The 25,686-nt window shown below is 38.7% G+C and overlaps 1 protein-coding gene across 1 annotated transcript; it reads right to left on the bottom strand.

Annotated features, from left to right (window-relative positions):
• Window positions 1-25,379, bottom strand: LOC132533951 (mitochondrial import receptor subunit TOM5 homolog). Its single transcript, XM_060177333.1, has 2 exons — window positions 25,261-25,379; window positions 1-452 (listed from the first exon to the last, which is right to left on the bottom strand). The coding sequence occupies exons 1-2, from the start codon at window positions 25,377-25,379 to the stop codon at window positions 290-292; spliced, it is 282 nt and encodes a 93-aa protein (XP_060033316.1). The 3' UTR covers window positions 1-289.
• Between the last annotated feature and the right edge of the window lie 307 nt (window positions 25,380-25,686).

Raw genomic sequence — 25,686 nt, 5'->3', positions numbered from 1 at the left:
TTCCCTTATAATTAATACAAGCCAGAAAATGGAATTTGCAGTTATTACCCCAACATCACAGAGGCTGAATATCACAGGCATAAGGGCATACTATGACAAAACATCTTTTCCCAAGTAGTTTTGTTTTAACTATGGAGGCCAGCTGCCAGACTCAAACTTGTTCTTAAAAGAAAAAAATTTATGTCCATTCAAAGTCTCTTAAATCCTTCTGAGCCTATCCATGTACAGATAGGAGTAGAAACTGTAACCAGGCTCTTCACATTAGGCATTCATATGTGATAACCAATCTTCATATGCTGTCCAAAGTCTTTAAGATAAAAGGAGTGACTAGCAGCAAGGCCACGTAGATGAGAAAGTTCCTTATGGAGGAGATCACATCCTCATGTATCTTCCATTTCATCTCCTCGGGGTCCAGCTTCGGAGTGAGGCCCTCGATCCAAAATATCACGGCTCTGCCTCAGCCGCCGCTCTTAGCCGCAACTCTCCGCTCTCCCTATTTAAATTTTTTATCATTTTTACAGTCATTGTTTCAATATAATATAGAATCATGAAGTGGGTGGAGGACTCTAGAATTCATGTCTTACATATTTGAGTTAGAAAATTTGAAGACCAGGAGTCGGGCGGTAGCACAGCAGGTTAAGCACACGTGTCTCAAAGCGCAAGGACCGGCCTAAGGATCTGGGTTCGAGTCCCCAGCTCCCCACCTGTAGGGGAGTCGCTTCACAGGTGGTGAAGAAGGTCTGCAGGTGTCTATCTTTCTCTTCCCCTCTGGCTTCCCCTCCTCTTTCCATTTCTCTCTGTCCTATCTGACAACACCAACATCAATAACAACAACAATAACTACAACAACAATAAAAAAGGGCAACAAAAGGGAAAATAAATAAATATAAAAGAAAAGAAAAGAAAATGAAGACCAAGAATTCTGAATACAGTGAACTTTGTGATATCAGTGATTTGAAACGTTAATGTCAGTGTATAAGATTAATAAACAATGATTTCGGGGACTGGGCTTGCTACTGGGTTAAGCACACATAGTACGAAGTTTAAGGATACATCCAAGAATCCCACTTCGAGCCCCCGACCCCCCACCTGCAGCAGCAGGGGTCACTTCTCAAGCAGTGAAACAAGGAGAAATGGATCTGTAGTGTAGGCACAGAGCCCAAGCTATAACCCTGGAGGCAAAAAAAAACCAATTTATTTCATGGTAGTAAGGATGCAGAAATAGGAATGAAGCTGAATAAGGGTACTTAGGGAGCCTCAAACTATATCTATCAATATTTCTTAAGATAAATATGAATAACAAACATGGTATAACATTAATCTATATAAACCTGGATGAGGGCTGTGAAGGGTTTGCTATATTCTTTCATATGTGTAAAGTTCTTCGTAGGGGCCAACTGACAAGGCATATTTGTATGGTTTGTACATTTATTTAATCCTGGTTTTATGTTTAGTAAAAGACAGGTGAGATGGATCCTAAAGCAGCATAGCTAACTAGTTGCCTTTCCAAATAGGAGGGGGGGAAGGGGGGAAAAAGTAGAGGGGAAAGAAGTGACACTAGGGTCATAATCAATATTGACTTTACTAAATACTAGAGGTTTAGACCAGAGAGAGTGGCAAAACTTGAGAGGAACAAAAAAATAAAATAAAACTGGGGTTATTAAGCTACAAGCCTTTAAAGATTACTAGATATTGAGTATATTCATTTCCATCTTAATATACTTTTTTGAAATCTAGAGCAAACATCTTTAATCCATTAACTTTTTTTTTTTTGTAACGTGGTTTTCTTCCTCAACCTGCTATTCACATGTTGAATAGACTAGAATACAACATCAATAATAGCAAAATACCTGATGTGTGAGGGTGGGAAAGGGCCCAACTTGGAAAAAAGAATGTTTTGCAGACATCTATCATGTAGAGATGAGAGTTTGTACCTATGTGACAACATTACTGTTAACCATTAAGTCTCCAATAAAGTAGAGAAAGAAAAAAATAATAGTAACAAGACAATCTGAGGCACTTGGGAACAGCATACATAATGATTATAGTTAAAGCATGGTGTTTAAAATATAGGTATTTAGACATCACTTTATGATTAATGAAAATAATACATAGCTATGCAAAACAAACTGAAATAACAATTGCTACTACATTTGGAAAGTCAGCTTCTATTAAAATAAGCAAAAGGAGCTACTCTCTGCCCTAGTCCACCCTTTCTTCAAGCCCTATTCTCAACACCATCTTTCCAGACAATATTTTTAGTTCATCATGGAACATGATGGCAGAGGAGGACCTAGTATTGTAATGTGGAAAATTGGGCAATGTTATGCATGTACAAACTATTGTACTTACTGTTGACTATAAAACATTAATCTCCCAACAAAGAAATTTTAAGTATTTAACTCTTGACTATAAGCCATTATTCCCCCAATAAATAAATTTTAAAATATATTTTTTTAGTTGACCTACATGTTAGCTATCAGGCTCAGGCAAAAATTACTAAAGTCATGGGCACCTTGGAACATACCTAAAATTAAACTTCCTAGCTTCTCCCACATGGAGACTTCTAATTTCATCTGCTCTATTCCTACTTTTGGGTTCCTGTTTATTAAACAATTTTTTCTGCTTTATATCTTACCTCATGTCAACCATCAAGTTGCAGACACTACTATGATACCATCCTGACCTCTCCAGGCAGATGACCTCACCAGTGTGTCCTGGAACCTCACCTTTCCAGATACTGACCCCACTAGGGAAAGATAGAAGCAGGTTGAGGGTATGGATTGACCTACCAACATCCTGTCCCACATCTTGGAATCTGAGTCTATGCCCAAAGTTTGGCGTCGTGCGAAGATTATAGCGGTTTTGAAACCAAAGAAAGGCCCAACACTGGCCGCCAGCTATAGACCAATTTCTCTCCTCTCCATGTGTTACAAACTCCTTGAGAGGCTGCTTCTGTCACGTATTTCTCATCTTACAGAGAAATTCCTATCACCCGCCCAGGCTGGTTTCCGCCCAGGAAGATCTACCTGAGAACAAGCCCTGGCCCTCTCAACTTACATTGAAAATGGATTCCAGAAGAATTTAAAGACGGGTGCTATCTTTGTTGATCTCACAGCAGCCTATGACACGGTCTGGCACCATGGTCTCCTAGTCAAGATCTCAAGATGCCTACCTCCATGGGTGGCCAACACTATATCGTTTCTTCTCCAAAACAGAAGATCCTTGGTACATCTGGGTGACAAGTCTAGCAGATGGAGACTTGTCTCAAGTGACCTCCCCCAGGGCTCTGTTCTGGCTCCTACACTATTTAATATTTACATCAATGACCTCCCAGAAACTTCTTCAAGGAAGTTCATCTACGCCGATGACATCTGCTGTGCAACTCAGGCATCCAAGTTTGACATCCTCGAGGAAACACTCACGAAAGACATGTCTCTGATATCTGATTACTGTAAAAAATGGCGACTAATCCCTAGCACTGCAAAAACGGTATCATCTGTTTTCCATCTACACTATGCCTCGGCCTCGCATGAGCTTAATGTGCAGCTTGACAATACGAGAATCCAGCATGAAGCCCAGCCAGTCTATCTTGGCGTTACTCTTGATCGCACCCTGTCATTTCACAAACATCTCATAAAAACTGCAGCAAAGGTGGGTGTGAGGAATAACATCATTGCAAGACTGGCCAGCTCCTCATGGGGCGCGAGCACTTCCACACTACGATCATCATCTCTGGCATTATGCTATTCCACTGCAGAATACTGTGCCCCAGTATGGTTCCGTAGCCCCCATGTCCACTTGGTCGATTCCAAATTATATTCCTCCATGAGGATAATTTCTGGAACCATCCGTTCCACCCCGGTTCCATGGCTGCCAGTTCTTAGCAACATCTCCCCGCCAGATATTCGTCGGGATGCGGCATCATCTAAGTTCATTTCCCACGTCTACGGTAGACCGGACCTGCCAATATACGCGGATATCTTCGCCCACCCTGTTCAACGCTTGACGTCTCGTCACCCAATCTGGTCCCCTACGCCTACACTGAACTTCTCTGTTCCAGTCTCTTGGAAACAGAGCTGGCAGTCAGCTGAGGTAAAGAACAAATACCTCATCACAGACCCCTGCAAGCGTCAACCCGGCTTTGACCTAGCACGTTATGATTGGGCTCTCCTCAATCGCTATCGAACAGGCCATGGCCGGTGTGCCGCTATGTTCCATCACTGGGGAGCCAGAGACGACCCGAACTACCCCTGCGGCTACAGACAGACTATGACCCACATAGTCAATGACTGCCACCTCTCCAGATTCAAAGGAGGTCTCGAAACTTTACATCAGGCTCCATTCTGAATTTCTTTCTATCTCTACCCAGTAATAAATATATATTTTTTTAAGCAGGGTACCTTTGGAAGCAGAAGCCTTTGTCTCTATAGTGATTTCCCACAAGCAAAGAAAACTTAATGCTTTTTTCTTAAGCAAGGGATAAGTAAAGAAGTACTGGGAGTCAGTCGGTAGCACAGTGGGGTTAAGCTCAGATGGCACAAAGTGCAAGGACCAGTCTAAGGATCCGAGTTTGAGCCCCTAGCTCCCCACCTGTAGGGGAGTCGCTTCACAAGTGGTGAAGCAAGTCTGCAGGTGTCTATGTTTCTCTCCCCCTCTCTGTTTTCCCCTCCTCGCTCCATTTCTCTCTGTCCTATCAGACAACAACAACAATAATAACTACAACAATAATACAACAAGGGCCACAAAAGGGAATAAATAGATAAATATTTTTTTAAAAAGAAAAGAAAGGAGTACTTCATCTAGAAAGAGAATTTGAGCATGGAAGGAATACTGATTGTCATAACTCAAACAAGTATTTCTCTATAATCAGACTCAACAATTTTATGGTTTGTACTTCTTTTGGGGGGGAAGTAGTTGGCCCTTTTGAATATAGACATATCGATAAAATTCCATCCATTATATATATATATACTAGACCTAATGCATAAATATCATACACTACTGGAAGAAGCCAATTGAATAAACAAGGCTCATAAAGTGAGATCCTAAATGAAATTTATTTATTTATTTGTTTGTTTATTTATTGTACATGTATAACATTTCTGAGTTTTCTATATAACAATTCAACCCACACTAGGTTCTCCTCCACCATCGTATTCCAGGACCTGAACCCGGCCCCCAACTCTAGAGTCTTTTACTTTGGTGCAATATACCAACTCCAGTCCAAGTTCTGCTTTATGTGGCTTTGTGCAGTCCTGGTCACTGTGGGGTGGCGCCATTCCCATTTCATCGCTGAGCGATCAGTTTCACACAGCCTCTCTTCCTTCCGTCTTTTGTATTTCTGATTGTTCTGTACTGCTTGTTTTCATTTTAATATTTCTGTCAGTATTTCCACTTCTTCTTCTTCTAGTGTTTGCCCTTCTTCCGTAGCCAGTCAACAGCATCAGGTTGAGCCTGATGTAAAGTTTCGAGACCTCCTTTGAATCTGGAGAGGTGGCAGTCGTTGACTATGTGGGTCATAGTCTGTCTGTAGCCACAGGGGCAGTTCGGGTCATCTCTGGCTCCCCAGCGATGGAACATAGTGGCACACTGGCCATGGCCTGTTCGATAGAGATTGAGGAGGGCCCAATCATAACGTGCTAGGCCAAAGCCGGTTGATGCTTGCAGGGGTCTGTGATGAGGTATTTATTCTTTACCTCAGCTGACTGCCAACTCTGTTTCCAAGAGTCTGGAACAGAGAAGTTCAGTGTAGGCGTAGGAGACCAGATTGGATGACGAGATGTCAAGCGTTGAACAGGGTGGGCTAAGATATCGGCGTATATTGGCAGGTGCGGTCAAGCGTAGATGTGGGAAATGAACTTAGATGATGCCGCATCCCGACGAATATCTGGCGGGGAGATGTTGCTAAGAACTGGCAGCCATGGAACCGGGGTGGAACGGATGGTTCCAGAAATTATCCTCATGGAGGAATATAATTTGGAATCGACCAAGTGGACATGGGGGCTACGGAACCATACTGGGGCACAGTATTCTGCAGTGGAATAGCATAATGCCAGAGATGATGATCGTAGTGTGGAAGTGCTCGCGCCCCATGAGGAGCTGGCCAGTCTTGCAATGATGTTATTCCTCACGCCCACCTTTGCTGCAGTTTTTATGAGATGTTCGTGAAATGACAGGGTGCGATCAAGAGTAACGCCAAGATAGACTGGCTGGGCTTCATGCCGGATTCTCGTATTGTCAAGCTGCACATTAAGCTCACGCAAGGCCGAGGCATGGTGTAGATGGAAAACAGATGCATTCGCTGAAGCCCAGTCAGCTAAGATAGAGCCATCAGTATTTCCACTGTTGTACAACAATAAACTGATTTCCCTGGTGAGTGAGGCACGACCCCCACACTGTCTGAGACCCACCCACCCCACTCTTCTCCTCTTCTCCACAGAACATGACTTGTTGCTTCCATCCAGAGTGGCCAGCATCTTGATCCACACCACTTCATTTTATCTGGTATTTTGTCTGTGCTGCAGTTTGGAGTAAATAAATTGTTTATATAAAGGAGAAAAAAAAACCTACATGATTTATTTATTTTGTAGCTTCTTTGAATGTTCTGAGACAGATGTTCTTCAGATGTCACTGCATAAAAATTTATCAGACTTCATGGCATCACTTGTTATTCTGGAGTAATAAAAATCTTTATTATCACATCACAACTATGACAGTAGCCTAAAACCCTCAGTCTCACACAATAAAAAAAAACTTCAAACAGAAATTAATATTAAACTTTCCCATTCTTTGGAGGGGTATGGGTCTATGTGGGACTATGTGAAAGTTTGGTAGAGCTTAGGGGAGCTCTCCCATCCTTGGATGGAGGTCTGGAAAGACACCCCACTTGTTAACCTCTCTCCTTATAGAGATGAGCCAGGAGGGAAAAGTCTCCCAGACTCAGTTTCTCCTTGTTAGTCTCTCAAGCTCACAGAAAGTGTACAAGCCTCTCACACTTAGTTTCCCCTGCTAGCAGCAGGCCAAATTGTTGCCTGCTTTAGGGTTCACTCAAAGTTCACACATCCACTACACCTTTTGATCATAAAGGAGAACACACTCTATCATACACCTCGCCAACACTAGGTAGTAAGACCCCAAATTCTATTTCCTTGTGCCCTTTGATATCTGTGATTTACATAAAGTTTTGTTTTTCTTCTTCTCTACCTCACCTTACTGGTTTAACCCCTATGCTTCTCTCAAATGTCTTTGGATAATTAACTTGCCTGCATCATGGAGACTAATTGTTTTGACCTTTATGTATCTCATCAATTCTTGTCATACTAGCCCCCTACCATAGGGGCAAGCTGACCTTTAAGAAACCTGTAATTTCTGACATATGTGAAAAATGTTCTTTGTTTAATTCAGTATAAAGACGTGTACTCTTCTCCCAATAAACGAATGTTCATACCAGAATGTACCCTGACACCTCTTTCTGAATTTATACAGCCACTAGAGCTGGTAAGGGAGGGTCAGAGGCTTACCACCACCACCCCCATTGGAGCCACTCCATGTGAGCACCAGCAGGTCTGATCTTTAACACTTGATATTGAAGTTATGTTCCTTACCCACTAATCATTGGCCCCTATGGATTCAAAATACAGAATAAGGAAAATGATGTAATAAAACACCGTATGTTTTTAGGACCTGACAATCATTTGAAGCTGACTCTGTTCTGAACAGGTATCTGTCCTCTTCAGAGGCACCTGTGCTTGAGCCCCAAACCACAATTCCCTTGACATTGGTCATGTTTCTCTATAGGTATGGCCTCTCCTAAATCCCCTCACAATGTCTTCATATAACACTATACAGCCAATCCCTGATAAAATAATAATAATAATAACAAAAATAAAGAAGCCTCTTAAGCAGAATCATTATTTAGGTAGACATTCCTAACATAGTTTTTCCATTCAGACACCAGAATTCTTTAATCATTTCCTCAGCATAGAAAAGGAAAGCAGTTGTTTTTCAGATGCAGTTTTAGACATCTTTGGGGATTTTAACTTCATCAGTTGAGTCAGGTATCAGTCACTGCACTCACCAACTAGGGAGCACATGTTACGAGGGAGTCCAAAGCAAGAATCTCTGGGATGCTGGCAAAACTTTACAGAGTGCAATCTCCTCCCCTTTGAGATTTCTCTCTACCCTTGGAAGTATTGGTTCTTCATTCCCTCCCTGTTGTGAACAACTAACACAGTCAATTTTATGGTTCAACAGGGCAGAGTAGTGGACAATGGTTCACAAATGCACACAGCATGCTCTCTTATCCTCATTGAAGTTTCCAGCTCTTGAATTTGAAATATGGTTAAGTGTTCCTCTTTATTTGACCTCTGTGACAAAAAGTAGAGTAGGAAGTTCATGCAAGCTTCTCCAAAGTTTTCTTCCTTTAAAATAAAAAATAAAATCTTCCATAAAATCCTTTAATAAAAGTGAGATTCTCTAAGAAATGTGTGGTCATCTGCTCTGAAGTTGCTAGGAAAAAAATGTCTATTTTAGGGTTCATTTCGTTATTGAAACCTATAAAATCTTGATGAATTTTGTTAAAAAGGAAACAATGGGTACAAAATGGAGTCAATATTTCCTAACATCCAAGTTATCAAAGAAAGATTTAATACATAATTTATTAACAATTCCAGCTGGTGACGGGCCTAAACCTAGAATAAATACCATTCTCCATTGTTACCAGTCATTTCTATCAGGAACAATAGAATAGACCCCTTTGTGGGCCCCCATAGGACCTTGTCCTCAACTTGGATCAACAATGGTAGGGAATGTTCCATCCTCTGAAGGGAGGCAGGACAACATACTCTATGCTACACCTAAGGAAGATGGGTCGATACTGGGGCAGCTACTCATATGTTCCTACTTATGACCATAGAATGTGAGTTCAGATCTACAGGGATGCAGAGGTCACATAGGCTCCTAAGCTGAATATGGGCCCCAGATCACATCAAATCAATGGGGTTTATAGTCAACAATATTCATACCCCTTTCCCATATTAGGGAGCTACTCTCTTCCCTGATCCAGCTTTCTGGTCCTTTTTCCAGGCATGACATCATCTCCCCAGACAATAACTTGGATCCACCTGCATATCATATTTCAGGCTCAGGGGCAAAAAGAAAAAGGAAAAAAAAACCCACAGGCCCTTTGAAATATAACTAAAATATGCCTACTACCCATCTACAAAATGGAGGACATTCTCCCCAAATCTTCATCTGCACTATTCCAGCCTGTAGGTCCATGATTGGTCAACAATTTGTTTGGCTTTGTATGTTAACTCTCTTTTCAACCACCAGGTTCCAGATGCTAGCATGATGCCAACAAGACTTCCCTGGATAGACAACCCCACCAATGTGTTCTGGAGCTCTGCTTCCCCAGAGCCCTTCCCCACTAGGGAAAGAGGGAGACAGCATGGGAGTATGGATCGAACTGTCAACACCCATGTTCATCAGGGAAGCAATTACAGAAGCCAGACCTTCAACCTTATGCATCCCACAACAACCTTGGGTCCATACTCCCAGAAGGTTAAAGAATAAGAAAGCTATCAGGGGAGGAGATGGGATACAGAGTTCTGGTAATGGGAATTGTGTGGAGCTATACCCCTCTTATCCTATGGTTTTGTCAATGTTTCCTTTTTATAAATAAAAAATTTTAAAAAATTTAAAAAACAATTCCAGCTGGAATTTTCTGGTCAATATTAACAAGGCAATCCGTCTAGCAGACCTTTCCCATCATCCAGGAGAAGGTGACTGACTAAAATCTACTACTCCTTATCTTTCTCCCCCACTATACATGTCTTCCATTTTGAACACCCCATCAGAGCTGTTATCTACCTGCTAGGTGAAGTGCTGAATTATGAGTCATCTAATAGAGCCAATTATAAATTTATATTTATATTTATTTGGTTGAATTTACTGTTGAATTTATTTAATTGTAGCCAGAGTCATAGTTAAGCTCTGGAATATGGTGGTGCCAGATATTGAACATGGGACCTTGGAGTCTCCATCATGGAAATTTTTTCTTATATAACCATTATGCTATTATCTCCCTCTGGCCTAATTTTTTTTCAACACTTGAAATTATTATTTTAATATCTTAATATGCTACCCTGTCTGCTATGAGAAATCAACTGATCCAAAAATGAGAAGAAGCATTATAGCCAGGATTTTTATTTTTGTCTTATTTGGGGTTCAATGCTGGAACCTCCTCCTAATTGTATACTGGCCTACAGATCATTCTTGAATAATCTATTCTTGATGATGCCCAAAGAAGCGTAGCAGAAAGTGTTAGTATATTGCACACGCAGGTAAATGAAGTGGAAATTATTTTGATAGACACATGCACTATAAGATGACTACATCTCCTTTCAAATTAACCAGTCTGAGTCTCAGAAATGAGGAGAATGGAGGCTGCTGGGATATAGTCACCTTGAGAGCTTATGTAGAGGTTCTGGCAAGGAAGCATAGCTTCTGGTATACCCTCAATCAAAGGCCTGTCTGTCTCTTCAGGAAAGGTCATCTTCTACCAAGCATGTTGTAGGAGGGACATACGTGGGGTGGCGAGGGAGAAAGGGGACACTCTCATCCTTAGCAATCATTGGAGTAACAGATACAGCACCCAGATCACCGTCACAGCCTATCTCCACTCAAATTAATTCTGCCAACTACTAAATTACAATTTCCCCTCCAAGTCACTTAATATGCACCTGTACAATGCTATCTGTAAATTTAATTTTCCTCCAGGCAAAATGTTATATAGTCATCCAGCTTTGACCATGTTTTTTTAAATATTTATTTATTTAATTCCTTTTATTGGCCTTCTTTTATTCTTGTAGATATTATTGTTGTTGTTATTTATGTTGTCATTGTTGAATAGAACAGAGAGAAATGGAGAAAGGAGGGGGAGACAGAGAGGGAGAGAAAGATAGACACCTGCAGATCTGCTTCATCACTTGTGAAGCGACTCCCCTGCAGGGAGGGAACCCAGAGCTCGAACCAGGATCCTTACCCCAGTCCTTGTGCATTGCAGCCACCTGCATTTAACCCACTGCACTACTGCCCGACTTCCTGAACATGTTTTATGTCTGTTTTTATTTTCTTAAATAAAAGTTGGGACAAAGACAAATAGGTAAAAACTATAAGAAGGCACATGTGGCCAGTGAGTAGAAAAGGAAGGAGAAAAATTTATTTTCTCACAGTTAAGAAGATTAAAAATCTTAGATTAAGGTGCTGAATATAGCTCTTACTGAAAGATCTCTTCCTGTCTGTGCACAACTGCCTTCTCATTATGTTCTGGTATACTAGAGAGAGGGGGATGGAAAGAAAGAAAGAAAAGAAAAGAAAAGAAAAGAAAAGAAAAGAAAAGAAAAAAGAGAGATTCAAAAGAAAGAGAGAGATCAAGAAAGAAAAATAGAACTCTCCTATCTTTTTTTCTTTCTTACTTTCTGATCTCTTCTTATAAGCATTCTATATTTTAAAAAATTGATTTTATTTATTTCACATAGCATAAAGTTTTACATAAGAGGGAGGGAGAAGAAAGCCAAAGCACAAACCCATAAATCCAGCCTCAAACACACAAGTCCTGAGCTCTATCAGTTCAACTATTCCAGAGGCAACTTAGAATCAGTTGAGGACAAAAATCCTCAGTTCAGGGAACCTATTATTTTGACCTTACTTGTCTTAATTATCTTCCTATAATCCCTGTATTTGAATATAGTTAGATTAGGGGTCGGTATTTTAATATATAGATTTGAGAGTGTAGACATTCAGTCTGTTACACCCTGTGTCTGGCCTTTCTAAAGTCATGTCCTTCTGTCACCAAGAAACCCCATGACTGACCTTTTGTCCTTCAGTATGAAAAAGAATCACACTGAAGGGCTCAGGCATATAAAAGCAGGTTTATTTCTCCAATCCAAGTGGGAAAATGCTGGAACTGGGTAATCTGAACTAACAGGACAATGGCCACACAATCCCAAGATGTCTACCCTGAAGCAAGATTCTATAACCTTCTGCTTCTGACTCTGAGTCCAAGCTGTGATGTTATAAACATTAAATAAGGTGACATTTCCCATAACCAGCATAGGAATGAAGAAGCTGAAGGGAAGAGAACTCCAATTTTTGCAACTGAATTCTATGCTTATATAATCTATTTTGGTATGCAGATATCCACACCCTAAATATTGGAACCTATAAATAAAATAGTATCTTAAGTGAGAAAAAGGATTTTGTATCTTTGATAAAAATTGAGGATCTTAAAACTGGATGATAATCCTGGGCTACCTGTGAGATCTCTATAATTAAAAGAGCTTTGAAAGTGAAGAGGAGGGACCGGGTGGTGGCATACCTGGTTGAGTGCACATGTTACAGGGTGCAAGGATCTGGGTTCGAGTCTCTGGCCCCCACCTGCAGGGAGAAAGCTTCACAAGTGGTGAAGCAGGGCTGCAAGTGTCTCTCTGTCTTTCTCCCTCTCTATCACCTCTTCCCTCTCAATTTCTGGCTGTCTCTATCCAAATAAGTATATATAATATATATTATATATAATATATACTTTCTTTCTCTCTCTCTCTCCATATATATATATGGAGAGAGAGAAAGAAAGAAAGAAAGAAAGAAAGAAAGAAAGAAAGAAAGAAAGAAAAAGAAAGGAAGGAAGGAAGGAAGGAAGGAAGGAAGGAAGAAAGTGAAGAGGAAGGCAAAGAAGTGAATCATGGGGAGATGTGATTATGGAAAGTTGAAGGATGCAATATGAGAAGGAAATCACCTGTCATAGTTGGTGAAGATGAAAATGAAACCATAACTCTCATTGTACAGAAGAAGTGTCTGACATGACTCTGGAGGGGAGTGAACTGAGTTAGATAATAAACCTGAGTGTTGGCCCTGCTTATAGAAACTACTCTGCATGGGAATAACTAATATATAATAACTAATATAAAACTGAATCTGGAAAATAAAAGGACAGCATTAGGGATTCACATTTCCATCCTGTTCCTATTGGCTTTGCAGATTTAAAATAATATAGGTTAAGAATGACTGTGGGCTTTGTACTATGAGAAAATTGAATAAACCATGATCGATAAGACTAGAAGACTGTGCTGGCAAAACAGCCCCCTTGGATAGTGTGAAGCTTCGCCATGTTGCAACTGAGGTTTGAGCCCAGCCCCCACAGTACTGAAGTAAACTTTGATGCTGTAGTCTCTTCCACTCCTGCTCCGTGTTTCTCTGCCTAATTATCTTTACCAAAAAATAAAAAAGACTGGAATATCTGGGAACATGTAGATGGTGCAACATCTGACCTGTGAGCATCAGGTCTTAAGTTTGATCCACAACGATGCATGTACCAGAGTGGTGCTCTCATTCTCCTAAGTCCTATCAAAGAAAAAGTAACGAAATAGTCACTAGGAGAGGTGGAATCCAAACCCCAGTGATGATCCTTGTAGCAAAAAAATATATATATAGGTAGATAGATAGATAGATAGATAGATAGATGATAGATAGATAGACTTTTGAGAGTCTCAATCACTAAAATAGTCATTGCACAGTTATATATACTATACCACAGCTAATGAATTTGAAGTCCACAGAACATTTTGGGGTTATAGTTTTCCTCATGAATGAACATTTTTTAAAGAATTTATTCATTTGTTCATGAGAAAGATAGGAGGAGAGAAAGAACCAGACATCACTTTGGTGCATGTGCTGCCGGGGATCAAACTCCGGAACAGATGGTTGAGAATCCAGTGCTATATTTACTGTTGCACCTCCTGGACCACATTTTTTTTTTAATTTGAACATTTTTTTCACTCATTGTTTCTTCCCTTTTTGGCTATCTAAACTTTCCACAGCTTATTGAGCCTTTTGATTTTTTTCACCCTTTCTCTCACAGTTTGTTTGGATATATCCTAATTACTATATAGTGAATGTCAGTGATTACTTTTCCTTTGCAGTATCTAATCTGCTATTTAACTTCTCCCCCCAAAAAAATAATAATAATAAGTTATCATGTTGTACTGTTCCAAAAGCTCCAGTTGGCACTTTTTAATAGAACAACATCACCTAGCCATGGGGATACAATCTGAGAAATGCACTGGTAGATCACTTAATTGTTATGAAAGTGACACAAATTGTAATTACCCCAACTTGGATAATATACTCTACTAGGCACCTAGGCTATTTGATATAATCTAATGGAATAATTTTTCTATATGTGAAATGTGGTCTGTTGTTTACCAAAATGTCATTAAAAGACATATGACCACAATTCAAATTTTTCTTTATATTATTTTCATAATTTTTATTAACATTTAAGCAAGTCAATAATAATTGTTTTAAGTTATTCAGTGGTGAGATGGCAAAATAGCTCACTTGGATAGTGTGCTTTTCTTGTGTGTGCATAACCTAGGTTTGAACCCACTGCATTGAAGGAAATCTAGGTGATTGGGTGCCACTAACCTAAAAGGTTACCTAGATAAAACAAAAAATAAATCTACTTACTACCCTAATATGTTGTATTGGGAGCTGTTCATTGGAAATTTGCATTTCTGAATGCTGGATTTGGTTTTGTATTTAAACAGTGCTGGAAATGATTCTGTTAGGCAAGCAGTTGACTTACAATAACCTTGATCTTTCCTAAGCTTCTTTTTCAGTTTTGTTATGAAACTTAGCACAGTCTTTAGAAGCATGGAAAAAACTAGTTATTAACTGAAGTATTATTTTTCCAGAATCTTATGTGGCTGCTGAGAGATTTAATATCTCCCAGTTCCCTGTGAGTTATGGAAATCTTCAATTTATAACAACCTAATCATTTTTCCCCAGCTTCACTAGTTTTCAGCCTACCAATTTCTGAATTTGTATTCAGTATACAGCCCAGCAGATCCACATGCAGGTTTCCCGAGCTCTTTCTCTAGAGTTCTCTCCCCTCCTATACTCTCTCTCACAAATTCTCTTTTCTTCACACTGTGATATCTGTCTCTTGAAATCCCTATACCTGATCCTCTGGCAGAAAATTTAAGCTAGTAAGGATTCATTTTTATTTGTTTTCTTTTGCAGGGATCAGGGCTCTGGGATGCCTGACATTCATTTTTTTAAAGCTTTCTTTATGAAAGAGAAGTGAAGGGAATGAAGAGGAAGGGAGGAAAGGGGAGGAGAGGAGAGGGAAAAGAAAAGAAAAATGAAAGGAGGGGAGGGAAGGGAAGAAGGGAGGTAAGGGAACAGGGGAGGGGAGGGAAAGTGAGGAGAGGGAGAGGGGAGGGGAAGATGGGATGGGAGAAGAATAAAAACATTACTCTACTACATTTAATTCCAGGGCTCAAACTTGGACCTCATGCTTGAAAGTCTAATGCCTTGTCCACTGTGCCACTTGCCAGGCCATTATCCATTTTTAATATCATTATGTTTACATTGTCCACTTTTCTAATTGTCTAAGGGTGAGACTGATCCCAATTACACCATCAAATCCACAAGTCAAAATCATCTTACTTTTTCTTTTTATATTGCAAAACTTATATCTTCTAACTATCAACACCTGGTTTCAAGAGAAACTACTTTAAAAAGGTATGCAAGAGTTAGACCTTTGACACATGAATTTTAAGGACTGAAACAGAATCATGAGACAATCTTTTAGAGAAAGTTCAGGAGAAGAACAGCTATTTTGGAATTCCTTGCTGCCCCACCTGCTCAACCCATCCCCCCCTACCCCCCACCCCCACCCCCACCCCACTACCCCCCACCCCTACCCACCCCCACACACACACCCTGGCCTGCAACTATTTTTGGCTGAGTCATGGAATTCAAGTTTGGAGTTTTGTGGTTTTTTTTGGTCAGTATTTTTTCTTCTGTTAGTAAAGCAAGTAAGTATATTCCACAGTTTGGCAGTGGGATAAGCTGCTGTCAGACACTGTCATTTGGTTCACTATTTTTGGTGAAGGCATGGGGGAGGGAGGGGCACGGGAATCCCTCCTCTAGGGTAACCAGATGTTCCATTCCCAAAGGCAGGAGAAATAGGAAAGCTATAATGAATTAGAGATGCATTTATTCCCTCACTGTTTTCAGCTTAGTCTTCTTCTAGGCAGCTTAGTGAAGAAATGTCATGGGAGGTGTTGGCAGAAGTTTAACATGGAAAAGCTGAATAGAATAATTTCCCTCTTCTTGGCTTTGGTTAGAGCAGTTGGCTGCTCTTGGAAAAGGCAGAGAACTTTAAGGAAAAGCAATAAAATAAAATAAGATAAATCAGGCAAATGGAAAGAAAGGGGGGAGGGGCAGTGGGCTCCCTGTTAAACACACATAGTATTATGTGCAAGGACCTGCTCAAGGATCTGGGTTTGGGCCCTCAATCCCCACCTGCAGTGGAAAAGCTTCACGAATGGTGAAGCAGGTCTTCAGGAGTCTATCTTTCCTCTATTTTTCTCTATCTCCCCTTCCCCACTCAATTTCTCTCTGATAAAATAAAATGGGGGGGTGGAAAAAATGGCTGCCAGGACCAGTGGATTAGAAGTGTTGGCACAGAGCCCTAGAGATAACCCTGAAGGATATAAAAAAAAAAAAAAAGAAAGAAAGAAAGAAAGGGGAGGGAGGGAGGGAAGGAAGGAAGGAAGGAAGGAAGGAAGGAAGGAAGGGAGGGAGGGAGGGAGTAAAAGGTACCTGGGGGAAGGGTTTATGGGTTCATACTGCTTACACTCTAAAGAACACTAAGGAGGCTTTGCAATGAGACTAGTTTGTATTTATGGAAGACATTAAAGCCCTTTCAGTGTAAGGTACTGAAATGAACACAACACTATGGTATTCATTTCACTGTCTTAGAGCATATGAGACTTTGCAGAAACTGACTTTGCCTTTAGATCCAGGACAGATTGCTGTGCAGATGTCCCCTCAGGCTAGTGCCAGTTCCCTTGAGAGTTGGGACATTCTCGGAGTGCCTGTTCTGCCATGTTGTCCCCTCAGGCTAGTGCCAGTTCCTGCAAGAGTTAATACGATATTCTCGAAGTGCCCTTCCCAACCAGTCCTGTCCTGGTTCCTCACTCCCGGTTTTTGCCTTATAAAGCTCTTCTTCTGTCCCTCTCTCTCTTGCCCTGTTTTCACCTCAGTGGTTAGATGCAGAAAAGGGTGCGCGACTTTATTAAATACTACATGAATCAAATAGCATCCCACACAACAAATTGAAAGGCACTCTGAGTAACCGTACAAAATCGAAAGTTGTTGTAGTCAGAAAGATGGTGGGGGGAAGTTATTAGCAAAAGAAAAAGGCCATGGAGGTAGCTCAGTGGTCCATCACTTGCCTGCCATGCTTGAGGACCTGGGGATCCTCATACCATATGGAGAACAAAAAAGAAGACAAATAGAATTACAGATAGTGGAAAAATTCTTTGCTTTCTATATTTCTATCTATCTACAGGTCTCTAATAAAAATAAATGAAAGAATAAAAAAAAAACACCCATACAAAGAAATGAGAAACTATTACTGACAAAGCCAGGAGGAATGGAGCAGTGGCAGCTTATACAGATTGCTTCATAAATCAGTACCAAAGTTAGATATTAAGTCTTGGTGGAACGTCATATAAATGACTCCATTTGGGAGCTGTTTCTTTTTTTAATGGGACTTAGTAAACAAGACAACCTTCCTCCAGCACCCCAAATAAACTCTAACCTCAAGACAAGTTTCTTGACCAGCAAGCTGCAGATCAGAAGTTCCCACACATACACCCCACTCTGGTTGGGTTTGATTAATTTGCTAGAGCAGCTCACAGAACTCAAGAGATGTATTTGCATATGGTTATCAGCTTATTATAAAGGATATTATAAGAATATAGGTGAGCATCTAGATGAAGAGGTACATATGGGGATGTACTGAAGCATGTTTAGAATGGGAACCTCTGTCCTCATGGAACTGGGCTGTGCCATATGAGAGCAACAGATTGTGTTCACCAAACCCAGAAGCTCATCGAATCAAGTTGTTTCAGCTTTCATCAAGTTTCATCTGCATTCTAGCTACTTCCTAGAGTAGTTCATAGACAAGGCTGAAAATTTCAGTCATTTTATCACCTGGTAATTCTAATGACCAATCCCATTCAGATATTGACTAGAGTTACCACCCTTTCACATCACTAAAATTCAGCTATCCTTAACAGGGAATCCTTATGGGGGAGATAGCATAGTGGTAATGCAGAAAGTCTGTCATGCCTGAGACACCAAAGGTTCCAGAATTAATCCCCAGCACTATCATAAGCCACAGATGAGTAGTACTCTGAGGAGGGCTGTATGAGTAACTAGGGATAAAGACCAAATATTTTTTTATTAAATTATACTTGTAATCTAAACTATGCAAAGATAATAGAAAAATAATTAGAGGAAAACACAAGATTTGGTGGAGGGGAAAAAATCACCCAACACACACACAAACCCATACACACCTCTGTCCTTTTGCAACATTAAGACACTCACATCCAAAAATATTTGTGTATACCTATGTTCATAGCAGCACAATTTGTAATAGCCAAAACCTGGAAGCAATTCAGGTGTCCAACAACAGATGAGTGACTGAGAAAGTTGTGGTATGTGTACACAATAGAATACTACTCAGCTATTAAAAATGGTGAATTCACCTTCTTCACTTCACCTTGGATGGAGCTTGAACAAATCATGTTAAGTGAAATCAACCAGAAAGTGAAGAAAGAATATGAGATGATGAGGCAGAAGTTGAAAAATAAAAACAAATGGGAAAACACAAAGCAGAATTTGTACTGGAGTTGGTGTTTTGCACTGAAGTAAAAGACTCTGGGTTGGGGAGCGAGGAGGGTTCAGGTCCTGGAACATGATGGTGGAAGAGGACCTAGTGAGGGTTAAACTGTTATGTGGAAAACTGATAAATGTTCTACATGTACAAACTACTGTTTTAATTCTGTTACCGTTGATGATAAACCATTAATGTGTAATATTGTTGACTGTAAACCATTAATACCATCAATTTAAAAAATTTGCAAAAAAAAAAAAGCAAACTGTTTCTAAGACTAAGAACTATAGTGGTTATTCTTGGAATGTAGGATGAAAGAGTAGGTGGGAACACAGAAGTTTGTCGGTGGGTATGCTATGAAACTATACACTGTAATCTTACAATCGTGTAACCCAAGATGATCACAAATAAAAAACGAGTAAAAAAAGAAAGGAAAGATTTAAGATGGGTTAATCTTAGTACTACAAACTAAATGATATGATAAAATTCTTAGAAAATTCTGAAAAATTATTTCCAACCTAGTATTCAGTATCAAATTAAATTACCATTTTTAAGTTGAGTAAGAACAGATACTAAAATATATTTTTTTCAAAAAAACAATTTCTTTTATGATAATAAATAGGAAAGAAAAGAAATATCAAAAAAAAGACTATATGGAGTAAAGAGATAAATGGAATCTGAGAATGATCATGAAAGATTCCCAGGTGCTCAGAAATATTCCAGGAAGATATGAATTGGAGTCAAATGGGCATAGGGAAGAAAGAGGTAGGAGAGATGTCTTTAGGAAGAAATAAAAGAAGCCCAAACATAAGTTAATCTATCCAGAGAGAAGTTGCACCAATGGCAGAATCAGAAGGTGAATTAATAAAGACAATCAAACAAAAATGTATAGAAAAGGATAAACAATCCTACTTTTTAATATATATGGTGTAGCTATAATTATGAAATTATAGTCATTATATAACAACAGTGATTAGTTAAACCAAAACTAGATCATCACTGTATAGGTATAGGAAATATACAGAATGGATATGTACAGTTGAGTTTAAGGAGAAAATAACTACATATCAATATGCTAACTTGTATAGGGAAAAAATCAATGAACTCATTTTATAGAAAGATACTCAGGAGCCACAAGAGTAAATGTGTAATTAGATAAAACATTCATCTGTATATACACAACAGTCCCCTTTCATACTTTTCCACATCTTGCTTTCCCAACATTCAGTGTAATAATCTACCGAAGATTCTCTAAATCATCTGGACATATTAATTCCCATTGCATTAACTGCATAACAGTCTACTCCCAACTCTGAGTTTTATAAAACTTTACTATCTTCTCATTAAAACTATCTTCTGATCTGTCTTAATTGAAGCTGTTATAACTGAATACCATCAGCTGAGTGAATCATAGACAACACAAATTTAGTTAGTACAGTCTGGGAGGTGAGCAAGTCTATGGTGAAGACACCAGCAGGCTGAGAGTCAGCTGAGAGCCTGTTTCCTGCTTCAGCCTATTTCCTTTTGCTTTGTTCTCTCAAGGCAAAAGTAGGGGAAAGGGGCTTTCTGGGGGGCTTTTTATATATATATATAATAGCATTGATCCAATCTTGAGGGCTCTGTGCTCTTGACCTAAACACTTTCCAAGGCTGCCACCATCATATCGGACACTCAGTTTCACCATATAAGTCAAGGGGCAGAGGAGAAAAAGTACACAAACATTTAGTGTCTAGTATGGTCAGTGATACTGAAGCATAACTATTCTTACCAACCAAATAAAAGGAAATCTGCTATTCACAATGGCTAGCAACTTCATATTTCTGTCAGAATTGAAATAATGTAAGCAAAATCATAGCTGAATATAATTAACTATGAAAGTTTGGTCAATGATTTATATACACATGTTGGTAGACATATTTTTAAGCTGTCCCAGGAATTTGTATTCACTTAGTTTATATTCACTACAACCAAACAGTACTGCAATTTATAAGATACCTCCAGGCATTTCATTTGTTAGACTGATTTACAGTAAATTGGCTTATTCCAGCATAATAAAGAATAGTCTTTGATAGATGATGCTAAAATAAATTAATCAAGCAATTTAAAATTGAGTTTTCACACTACAGTCTTGTTTTCTCACATATCTAAAATAATAGCATCCATCATCATTTAAAACCAATAATATGATTTGTACTTTGCAGAAACCAACAACAAATTAAAAACCAAACCTTTGCGTTAGCACCAACAGAAAGAGCCAGTGTTTGAGAAATGAATATGAGGTTTTTTTCCTTCCCTGCTAATACAGCATCTGAAATCTGGGAGCAAATGGAGCCTAGTACAATTTTGTGATTGGTTTAAAGGCTGCAACACTTCAGGACAATGCAAATGGATTCTCACATTAAAAAGACATTAAATCGTTCAGCAATTTAGATGGAAAGGCATACAACTGCTCTCAAATTTTAAAATACATTTCTGTGAAAAATTACCTCTGAGTTGTAGGAGACCCTGAGGCTATTGTGATGTATCTCTTCATGTGTGCTGTAAGTGATGCTAGCCTTTCCCAGGCTTTCCAGGGCTGAGAAAGGCAGCAGTTCTGTTGTTGAAAATAGTTTAAGTGAGTGATTAATCATAAGCTGTGTTGCAGGCATATGAAGCGATGAAGATGGAAAAACTGAGTAGCTTTGTGGAGGAGGTGTAATCAACCCTTGATTAATTCTGCTAATGGAAAGGAGTATGGTGGATAACACAAACCTCATTAAATACCAAATAAAAAACAGTCTGAGTAAGACCCAAAAATAAACAGTAAAATTTTTTAAATATGAAAAATTTCCTTCTAATAGGAATTTTAAAATATGAAACATTGTCCTTGCCATGGAACTACTATTCATGGAGGTTGGCATGTAATCTAACTCAAACAGAACAAAAATGTGCAAACTTCATGGAGAAAGATAGGGTTTTATTCTCCAGATGAATAAGGTAATGTTTTTGTAAAATACTTGACAAAGGAAATGCATTCCACATTTACCCCTTCTAGAATCAACAATAAGTTTCTCTAGACTGACACTGATGCCCAGTCCCAAGTCTTAATATAGAGGGATTAAAACCTACAAACACTCAATTAGTGGGAAACAAACATTCTGCAACAGTTTCTCAAAGTCTGAGAATAGATGGATCTGATAAAACAAATTAAAATTAAAATCATCCAGGTTTATGAACACTTTTCTCTATCAGGTATTCAGATAGGACTATTCTGCAAATACACTCACCAAGGCAGAGAGAACAGTCTCCTCTTTATCAGTCATTGTTATCTAGCCTCACAGCATGTATGTTCATTCAGACTCTCAACAAATAATATACAGCAGATATTATGTCCTAGGAAGCAACCTAGATATGGAAGCATTTGGTAAACAAAACAAACATGGGCACTGTCCTCCTGGAGTAATATAGTCATTGCATGTCGTTAAGTGCACAATAAAGATATTTTTCCTCTCCTCTCAGCTTCTTTTAGATTGCTTACTTTTCTGATAAATGAAAATAATGATATATATTTTACAATATTACTAAGACTGAAAATGCTAATGAGTTAAAAAAATATTCATTGATTCTAGAGTCTGGCTGGGCTCAGCAGCCAGCTGCTAAAATATCAACTTTTTATATTAAAAAAGTAGAGGGGAGGTGATGCAGTATAAGCATTTAAGACAACATGCTAGCTGTCACTTCTTCTATAATGGGAAGTGCAAATTAGAAATGCTATCAAAATTAGTACAAAAGCCAGAGAGAAAGATAGGATTTTAGGAGTTTAACTGCTGGTTGTCAATATTTAAGAAGTGTGACAGAAAGCATGTCAGATTCCGAGGGAGATTGTTCTACATTCAGTGCCAACACAGTAGAGAAGTCCAAAGAAAGGCTGGGGAAAATGTCAAATCAAAAAAATGTAAAATTAAAAATGATACTTGACTACATCAAGTTAACTTTGGGAACTGAGTGGGAGGGGGGATGCCTAGTCAATAAATCAGATTTTTCTTTTTTTTAATGAATTTATTTTTTAAGTATTTTATTTATTTTATTTTGAGAGCGATACAAAGAGAGAAAGACACAGAGAGAAACACCAGAGCACTGCTCAGCTCTGGTTTATGGTGGTGCGGGGGATTGAACCTGGGACTTTGGAGTTTCAGGCAAAAGAGTCTCTTTGTATAACCATTATGCTATCTACCCCCGCCCTAAATCAAATTATTCTTAAATACTTTTTTACTGAACCCCTTATTTCATCTCTATAAAAAGAAGAGTCACGGGGCCAGGCAGTGGTGCAGCTGATTAAACCCTCACATTACAGTGCGCAAGGACCCAGGTTCAAGCTCCTAGGCCCAACCCGCAGGGGAAAACTTCATGAATGGTGAAGATATCTGCAGATGTCTCTCTGTCTTTCTCCCTATCTCCCCCTCCCATTTCAATTTCTGTCACTGTCCAATAACAAATGAATAAAAATATTTTTTTACAAAGAAGAGTAACAACACTGTTGGTAATCTCCATAAAAAGATACATGCCACCAGGATTCCATCTCAAGAGTTCTGTTTGTGTATATGGAAACTAAATTTCCCATATTATCAACACTTGTCATTCTGAGCATACAAAAGAGCTATAGTCCCAATGATCTGTTACTCAGTTCAAATAAACACATAGTTATTATGTTTAACGAATAAAGAAATATAGTTGAGAACAAAAGTTTCTATAGCCTCCTCTCTCTACGATGAGTTTAAGTTCAACTGAAACAAAATAATATACACCAAAAGTCAGGAATATCCTGATAAGGAGAATAAGGACAATCTAAACTTGATATTTAGATATAATGAAAAGTAACAGTAATTAACTTAGAACTAAAGAACTACATAGACTAACAGAATGAAGGCATAATTTAAATACTGATTAAATCTATTTTATAAGCAAGTATTTTAAGTTTAAATGAGTGGTTAAAAAGAATATATTATTCAACAGATAATGCTGGAACAATTAGATAACCAATTATGAAAATAAAGCCAGATAACTACTTAAACATTTAAAAATGAAGCAATAATTGTCCTAAAATAATCAACAAATGCATTAAAACTTAGAAAATGTTTTTCTACATTTTTGTAATTTTTTTTTAATTTTTATTTATTGGATGGAGACAGCCAGAAATCAAGAGGGGGGAGTCGGGCAATAGTGCAGAGGGTTAAGCACACGTGGCACAAAGCGCAAGGACTTGAGTAAGGATCCTGGTTCGAGCCCCGGCTCCCCACCTGCAGGGGAGTCGCTTTGCAGACAGTGAAGCAGGTCTGCAGGTGACTATCTTTCTCTCCCCTTTTCAGTCTTCCCCCTCCTCTCTCTATATCTCTCTGTCCTATCCAACAACGGTGACATCAATAACAACAACAGTAATAACTACAACAATAAAAACAAGGGCAACAAAAGGGAATAAATAAATAAATATTGAAAAAAAATTTTTTAAGAAGTCATGTGGTTATGTGACAAACTCTTCATCAAAAAAATTATATGGTAGAAACTATTTTGATACATGTATGAAAGGAATTTAACATCATACATCTATGATTTTTATTTGGTTTATTATATGATTACTTTAATATAGTGGCAAAATATCCTGACAGTGAGAAGACATATTGAATCATCTTAGCCATTTAGACACATTGAAGGTGGTCTGAACATAAATCTTATAGCCCTTTATATTTAGCTATCAGTACAATCTACAGAAAATACAGGGAGAAAAAAAATGCAGTCCAGGCTAGTCTGAAGCAGGTAGAACACAGGATTTATCGGCATGAGGTGCAGAATTTAATCTCCAGTATCAACGGCATATTTTCAACAAATGAACTGGCATCAGGAAAATGTAGCGAGATGAAGGGAAAACCAATAAATTAAAAGATTAAAATGATATATCCACTGTATATTACAAAAAAAATGTATACTTTCTGTATATACTTGGTATATACTTGGGAGAGATCTTGCAAAACCAAGTAACAAGATTTTCAAAAATACCTTAAAAGCCTTTAACTAAACAAAGGTTGGAGTAAAGGGGAAAAGGGAGTTAGAGTAGTTGACAAAGAACACATGTTGAAACAGAGGTACGTAAATTTAAATTCTACTTTCAAGAAGAGTACTAGAACTTTCCTAGCAGAGGCCAAGGCCAAGGCAGAGACAGAGATGACAGAAAGGCTCTCAAAGAAATGTAACTATTTTTTGAATAGATAATGTACCATTTCTTTATAATTTCTTTCCCTTTTGTTGCTCTTGTTTTATTGTTGTTATAGTTATTATTGTTGTTGTTATTGATGTCATCGTTGTTGAGTAGGACAGAAGGAAATGGAGAGAGGAGGGGAAGACAGAGAGAGAGAAAGACCTGCAGACCTGCTTCACCGCCTATGAAGTGACTCCCCTGAAGGTGTGGAGCTGGGGGCTCGAACCGGGATCCTTACGCTTACCCCACTGTGCTACTTCCGACCACTTACATATAACTATCTTTTTCAAAAATTATCTTTATTCTGTCTTCAGAGTCCTCTGATGAAATGAGTCTTGGGCCAAATACATATTTTGGAGTGGCGAAGTTTTGCTCCCACTTAGACATCATTATGAGGATATCCCTGGGTTAACCTTCTGGATAATAGCAGGCATATATATGGATCAAAGATAAATTACTCAAATCACCCCAAGTATGACCCAAATACATAGCCACTAGCCCGACAATCCTAACTACAAATGAACCCAAACAGTATCTACAGAGATGCAAAGTTGATCTCATATGGGTAATAAGTAATTGTTTTACCTCATAAGCATTATTAATTATGCTATAGTACCACTATAACACAGATAAATGATGCATCTACTAAAATGTAACAGAGACAGTTTATTTATATTTTGATTTGCATAAACTGTTC

This window comes from Erinaceus europaeus, chromosome 17 (assembly GCF_950295315.1).
Source record: "Erinaceus europaeus chromosome 17, mEriEur2.1, whole genome shotgun sequence".
In the NCBI taxonomy this organism is placed as follows: Eukaryota; Metazoa; Chordata; class Mammalia; order Eulipotyphla; family Erinaceidae; genus Erinaceus; species Erinaceus europaeus.
The sequence above is the reverse complement of the archived record's forward strand: the minus strand, read 5'-3'. Positions and strand labels throughout refer to the sequence as shown.

Bases quoted from the DNA above. Each gene is read 5' to 3' on its own strand.
- LOC132533951 (XM_060177333.1), bottom strand. From the start codon at position 25,379: ATGATGTCTAAGTGGGAGCAAAACTTCGCCACTCCAAAATATGTATTT. The intron at 453-25,260 runs GTAAGTGGTCGG...CGGCTGAGGCAG, and splicing joins TTTGAAAAAGATAGTTATAT to AGCCGTGATATTTTGGATCG.